This window comes from Oncorhynchus kisutch, linkage group LG10 (assembly GCF_002021735.2).
Source record: "Oncorhynchus kisutch isolate 150728-3 linkage group LG10, Okis_V2, whole genome shotgun sequence".
Lineage (NCBI taxonomy): Eukaryota > Metazoa > Chordata > Actinopteri > Salmoniformes > Salmonidae > Oncorhynchus > Oncorhynchus kisutch.
The window spans coordinates 28,305,541-28,313,052 of NC_034183.2; the positions used below are offsets into that span (position 1 = coordinate 28,305,541).

The following is a 7,512-nucleotide window of genomic DNA, read 5'->3' on the forward strand; positions in this document are numbered from 1 at the left end:
GATGTCATCAGGACCTCCATATCTCTTCCTCCCTCTCGGGAGACCAAGGGTGAGGCGGATGGTGGAAAGAGTGGGGAGGAGAGGGGACTAGTCTAGTTCTCAGGGAGGAGATGGGTGAAAGAGAAGGATAGAGCGGTGACCTCAGGAAGAGACTGGCAATTCCGTTTCTCTTCCTCCCTCTGCCTCCCACGCTAGGGCACAGTGAGCTCACTACCTGAGGGGGAGTGGGAGGAAGAGGGTGGAGAGAGGGCTGAGGAAGGGAGAAACGCCTGGCTCACTGTGTTCTAGTCCTAATGATGATGATGATGATGATGATGATGTAGGGCTGTGGTCACTGTGAGCCATATTCAGTCATTTCCTCTGGTCAAATTCCTCACTATAGCTGCTTATTATGTATCTCTCTCTCCCTCCACCTCTCTCTCCCTCTATCTCTCTCTCTATCTCTATCACTCTCTAGGTGTTCTATGTATCTGACCTGTTCAAGCCGAGGGTGAAGCCTGCCTCACCCCCTCCCTCCCCCATCAAGAAGGAGCTCCTCCCCCCTGCTGACATCATCGAGCGGAACAACCACCACAACATGGTGTGAGACAGGCCCCGCCCCTTCCCATGACCGAGGAGCCTATCACAGCACTGTTTGCCTCCCATTGGACAGTAGAATGTAGCGACCAGAGAGACTGTCGCCGTGTCTCATATCACACTCTGTTCCTTATGTAGTGCACTACTTATCACGCGCTGTGGTCCAATGTAGTGCACTACTTATCACGCCCTGTGGTCCAAAGTGGTGCACTACTTATCACGCGTTGTGGTCCAAAGTAGTGCACTACTTAGGAAATAGCCTGATATTTGAGACCTGCCCTGCAGAGACCACTCTCACTATCCAGATTCTTTAACTACTATTGTTATTACTACTATTCTGATTTGAGCCCAAGTTAGAGCAAAAAGAAGACTCAAAAGCTAAAAGACAAGAAGTTACAGACAGCAGTGCAGAGCCACTGAAACAGAACACTTTGTAACTACACAAAGGGAAAAAAGTGTAAAAATAAATGAATGAGTGAATGAATGAAGCAAGGAAAGAAAGACAGTCTCTGTCTGAGGCCTTGACATAGGATAACAACTTCCTTAGTGATAGGAACGATATTACTGCAAAATTACTAGCAAACGACACATACAGTATATGAGTAACAATATAGAGCAGAATAACTTACAGCACTATAATCCAGTTGACTGTCAATTATCACTACTCGCCACCAGATGGAGCAGCTATTAGAACACTTGTTGATGATCACGTAGAGCAGGGTGTCAAACTCTTTCCATGGAGGGCCTAGTGTCTGCTGGTTTTTGGGCTTTCTTTTCGATTAAGACCTAGACAACCAGGTGAGCAGAGTTTCTTATTAATTAGTGACTTATTAATTAATTCATCAATCAAGTACAAGGGAGGAGCGGAAACCCGCAGGCACTCTGCCCTCCGTTGAATGAGTGTGACACGTGACGTAGACGGATAAAGTAAACCTGTAAATAGTTAACTTGTCCACCAGCTACTGACTACTACTAGAGAAGGAAGAGACCTGGAGAGGAACCAGACCCATACTACTCTAGCTCCTACCACCAAGTAGAAGTTTGGACTAGTCTAGTTCTCAGTTCGACAAGGCTCTTCTAGCTGCCCCTCTGGGTAACTTAACCTGGGATGATGCTTTCTGAAAGAGGGGGGTGGATGAAGCAGGGGTTCTTGAAAGAGAGATGTTAAAAGAGTAGGGATATTGATTGGTATTAGTTTGGGGGATTCGGGGGAGGAAGAGGGGGAGGTAAATATCTCTCAGCCACCTGTCACCCTGTCTGGGGGCGTGGCTGTGCCATGCTGCCGCTTGATTGGCTGCGTATGTGGGGGTGTGGTCTGTCACCATGGACAGAGGGTTGATTGACAGCTAAACTGGGACATTATGGGATAGGGGCTCTTTCCGCTGGCAGGGAGGGGCTCTGGCCCATCCAATCACTCGTTAGCGGTATGTATGTATGTGTCCTGTGTGTCACTGTGTTGGTGCCTGCCAGTGTGTCTGCTTTTGTGTATGTGTGATGTGTATAGGTTTGTGTGTCCTGTGTATTTGTTTGTGTGTGTGTGTGTGTGTGTCTTTGATGAACCCTCCGGGTAGTGTGTGTGTAGAATGAACCCTCCTCACACACACCATTGTCTGTGCCAAGAATGTGTGCCACTATATGTGTGTGTGTGTCAGAGAGGGCCAGAGGTGGAGGACTGAGACCCTGTCCAGAGAACGTTAGAAAACTGTGGATTTAATATTTGTATTTTCTGCTACGATGCATCTTTAACATGTTCAGTGCTAGTCCAGTCATGTCATTAACTAACTGCTCCCCATCAGTCATTTTATTTTACACTTCAGCTTACTCAGGGCAAATCTCAAATGGCATGCTATTCCCTATAGGATGGACTTCTGGCTAAAATAAGTGCACTAGATAGGGAATAGGGTGCCATTTTGGATGGAGCCTAAGACATCTTCTCACCATCACCACTTCAAAACGTTGCACATATTTCTAATCACGTTTAGTCCGTCCTATCTTTTTGGCAAACCCTTTCCTTTTCATTTTATAAATATATAAATAATGTATAGTTCACAAAATTAACTATGTAAGATATTATTTCTTATGTTTAACTATTGTCCACTATGAAACGACAACCTCTGTTCTCTACCAAGTGCTGCTTAAAAAGCATTGATTTACAGATTTTTTTATTTAGTTAATATTGTAGATTTGTGGTAGTAAGTTTTTAATCTGCATTGAAAACAAACCTACAATTGTATTAAAATTCACTATTAGTATTTTTGTATTGTCTCATTTTGTACAAAATAAATATTAGCAAAATTTTTGTTTCTGCTTAATGTACTTAGCTCTACTACATGTGGTTTTAAATAAAAATCCCGTTATAAACACGACTATGTGAAGTCTAGTCTTGACTGTATGGGTTTATGTTGATGGTCTGTAGTGTCAGTTTCATGTCTGAACTGGGTCTAATGAAAATAAGGTAACACTTGAAGTGTTGTTCATGACAACTCCGTAACAGTGTCTTAAGAGCGTCCATAAGTGTCATAACACGATTCAAAACGTGGCCAAGATGTTATAAAAGCTTATGTCAACTGCAACAACTTGAGAGTCATATTTGTCTATATTTCTTTACATTAGCATAGTAAGATATTGACAACACTTATGTCATGAACAACACTTTAAAAGCAAATTGTTACTGAAAGTAGTATTCTACACACATCTATCTTGGCGCAGGAGCTGGACTCGAGAAGAACCTCCCATTTTTAAAATAGTGTTTATACTTTTCTTGAAGGTAAAATGTGTTAGCACAGACACCAGCAACAGTTCCAGTCAACAACAAACACCACAGACACCATAGGAAATAGGACTGGAAGTACTGTAATTATAAGTATTTAGGTCATACGGGTGTAATTTACACACACATACACAGTGAACTCGAGAGGGCTCAGAGGAGTTGATTTCCCACTTTGGCAGAGCAGAGGAGCAAGTGTATGTGTGTGCGTGCCTGGGTGTGTGTGTGAATGTGTGAGTGTGTATGTACAGTGTCATGTTGTGTGACTGAGTGAGGAAAGGACAATGTAATTTTCTCTGCAGTAAAGTCCGTTTTCAGCTCAGGAGAGAGAAGTCTTTTAAGAACTGAACATAACTAAATAGTTGTGGTGTTAGAATCCAAGTTCTGGGTGGACAGTGTGGTGTTAGAACCCAGGTTCTGAGAGGACAGTGTGGTATTAGAACCCAGGTTCTGAAAGTACAGTGTGTTGTTAGAACCCAGGTTCTGAGTAGACAGTGTGGTGTTAAAACCCCGGTTCTGAGAGGACAGTGTGGTGTTGAAACCCAGGTTCTGAGAGGACAGTGTGGTGTTAGAACCCAGGTTCTGAGGGACAGTGTGGTGTTAGAACCCAGGTTCTGAAAGTACAGTGTGGTGTTAGAACCCAGGTTCTGAAAGTACAGTGTGGTGTTAGAACCCAGGTTCTGAAAGTACAGAGTGGTGTTAGAACCCGGGTTCTGAGTGGACAGTGTGGTGCTAGAACCCAGGTTCTGAAAGTACAGTGTGGTGTTAGAACCCAGGTTCAGAAAGTACAGTGTGGTGTTAGAACCCAGGTTCTGAGTGGACAGTGTGGTGTTAGAACCCAGGTTCTGAGAGGACAGTTTGGTGTTGAAACCCAGGTTCTGAGAGGACAGTGTGGTGTTGAAACCCAGGTTCTGAGTGGACAGTATGGTGTTAGAATCCAGGTTCTGAGTGGACAGTATGGTGTTGAAACCCAGGATCTGAGTGGACAGTGTGGTGTTAGAACCCAGGTTCTGAGAGGACAGTGTGGTGTTGAAACCCAGGTTCTGAGTGGACAGTATGGTGTTGAAACCCAGGTTCTGAGTGGACAGTGTGGTGTTAGAACCCAGGTTCTGAGAGGACAGTGGTGTTGAAACCCAGGTTCTGAGAGGACAGTGGTGTTAGTACCCAGGTTTTGAGAGGACAGTGGTGTTAGTACCCAGGTTCTGAGAGGACAGTGGTGTTAGACCCCAGGTTCTGAGAGGACAGTGGTGTTAGTACCCAGGTTCTGAGAGGACAGTGGTGTTGAAACCCAGGTTCTGAGAGGACAGTGGTGTTGAAACCCAGGTTCTGAGAGGACAGTGGTGTTGAAACCCAGATTCTGAGAGGACAGTGGTGTTGAAACCCAGGTTCTGAGAGGACAGTGGTGTTGAAACCCAGGTTGTGAGAGGACAGTGGTGTTGAAACCCAGGTTCTGAGAGGACAGTGGTGTTAGTACCCAGGTTCTGAGAGGACAGTGGTGTTGAAACCCAGGTTCTGAGAGGACAGTGGTGTTAGTACCCAGGTTCTGAGAGGACAGTGGTGTTAGTACCCAGGTTCTGAGAGGACAGTGGTGTTAGAACCCAGGTTCTGAGAGGACAGTTGTGTTAGTACCCAGGTTCTGAGAGGACAGTGGTGTTAGTACCCAGGTTCTGAGAGGACAGTGGTGTTAGTACCCAGGTTCTGAGAGGACAGTGGTGTTAGAACCCAGGTTCTGAGTGGACAGTGGTGTTAGTACCCAGGTTCTGAGAGGACAGTGGTGTTAGTACCCAGGTTCTGAGAGGACAGTGGTGTTAGAACCCAGGTTCTGAGAGGACAGTGGTGTTAGAACCCAGGTTCTGAGAGGACAGTGGTGTTAGTACCATGGCCTTCCACCTCTCACCTGCATCCATCTAACATGTTTGTGTTTCAAACCAGACAGAAGACAACACCAGTTTAAACACATCTACTCACTACAGGCAGATTCATGAGGAAATGTAGAGGGTATTAGAAGGTGCTAACATAGTTTTAGTAAATCCAATTATGTGAAGGTGTTAGATTACAATGAAGACAGTTGAATGGTTTCCATGATCTCATTCAATTCTCTGACAGACTAGATGCGTAGGTGGTGGATCAGAGACAAACAATAACATGAGGGAGTAGTGATAATCTGGTTTACCCAAGATTATGTTCCAAAAGCAGGATCTTTATGGGAAAATTAAATCTTCCAGTTTCCCAAAATACTGTACATGAAATAGAGTTCATGTTTTTTTAAAATTCCAATAATACTTTTGCTGTTGTATTAATCCAAAAAGCACATTGAGATTTAATTGAAATTATATTCTAGCATTTCTAATCAACAGTGGATATTTTCTGACATGAATCTGAGAAAATCCTGTTATCTGAAACAGACACAGAGGACTGACAGAGACAACACACACACAAGCTGTAACGATCCTCTTCCTGTGAATGACTGGACCAAAGCGCAGCGTGAGACGTGTTCATGATATTTTATTCAAATCAGAACACTAGAACAAAAAATAACAAAGAGGAAAACGAACAGTTCTGTAAGGAAACTAACTATACAGAAAACAACTACCCACAAAACCCATGTGGGCAAGAGCTACCTAAGTATGGTTCCCAATCAGTGATGCCTGACATCATGGGAAATAGAAAAGAAATCAGCCAAGACCTCAGAAAAAAATTTGTAGACCTCCACAAGTCTGGTTCATCCTTGGGAGCAATTTCCAAACGCCTGAAGGTACCAAGTTCATCTGAACAAACAATAGACTTGGAAAAGGAAGTGATGCGTAAGAGAGGCCGACTTGTGTGTTTTGTGTGTCTGTCTGATTTACCTAACACAAACATTGACATTAATGTCTCATCTTTATTACCATAAAACAATAGTTACACAATGTCATAACAAAACACAGTACATACAGTATTGGATTATACTAGACCCACCAAAGCCCTGAAAAAAACAATAATCCTACAATGGTCCATATTAAGGGTTCTTTTCGATCTGTAATGCTGAAGCAAATTCCGTCATAGAAATGTAACGGTAATTGTCCTATTATGCAGCTGCTAAAGAGGGAACATTGTCCTTATATTTAAAACACGCCGTAATGCTGAACTTCCGCGATACACATTGAATAGAAACGTAAAACCTCGATCACTGTCACGTTCTGACCTTAGTTATTTTATTATGTATTTGTTTTAGTATGGTCAGGGCGTGAGTTTGGTGGGTTGTCTATGTTCGTTTTCTATGATTAGCTATTTCTGTGTTTGGCCTGGTATGGTTCTCAATCAGAGGCAGCTGTCAATCGTTGTCCCTGATTGAGAACCATATTTAGGTAGCCTGTTTTCTATTGTGTTTCGTGGGTGATTATTTTCTGTCGTGTGTCTGCACCCGCCAGAACTATTTTCCTGTTTAGTGTTTTTTTTGTGTGTTGTCATTCACCTTACGGGACTGTTCGTTGGTCGTTTATTGTTTTGTTCAAGTGTTCTATTACTTAATTAAAATATATAAACACTTACCACGCTGCGTATTGGTCCTCCGATCTTTCTTACTACTCCTCCTTGACAGCCGTTACAATCACGCCAAAGGATTTTTGCTGCAGTGGCACTTTCAGTGCGTTATGTGTGGTGCATACGTTGGAGTTAACTATCGAACGTATGCATCAAATTGTACCCGTAGACGAATTGACAGAAATGTTAACAGAAGGTGACCGTTGAACTTTTGTTGCACACATATCCAGATGATGCTGTTGTACCATTTTGCACAATGATGCTGTAGGTGTGATTGAGGCGGGAAGCCTCATTCACATTAACCATAAGCACCCCGTTACATTGCGCCAAATGTCATTCATTTGAATCGGGAGCGTCCACAATCTTAACGCCTCCTTGCATTTGAAGGCTCTGTTTATATACGTTCTCTGTACTTCGTATTTTTCAAAACTCTTAATCTTCTTCAGTCTGGCCAGAGTCCAATGAAGAACAGGAAGTCACCAAACCACAGAAGGCATAAAAGGCATAAAAGACACACACTTGTGCCCTTGGGGGAATCCCTGCAGCCGTATTTGAGGGCCCTGGAGTGGTCCAGCGTTGTCTGAGTTTGGCCGGTGTACATTGTAAATAAGAATTTATTCTTAACTGACTTGCCTAGTTAAATGAAG

The 7,512-nt window shown here is 43.4% G+C and overlaps 1 protein-coding gene across 2 annotated transcripts in view; it reads left to right on the plus strand.

Moving 5' to 3' along the window:
- plpp3 (phospholipid phosphatase 3) overlaps positions 1–2,942 on the plus strand; it is a 40,634-nt gene extending 37,692 nt beyond the window's left edge. Inside the window, exon 7 of one of the 2 annotated variants that reach the window (XM_031833440.1) lies at positions 458–2,942. In XM_031833440.1, the coding sequence (XP_031689300.1) occupies positions 458–586 (129 nt within the window). In that variant the 3' untranslated portion in view covers positions 587–2,942. The remainder of the gene's footprint in view (positions 1–457) is intronic. The other variant, XM_031833441.1, reaches the window with a different exon arrangement.
- Positions 2,943–7,512: the final 4,570 nt, after the last annotated feature.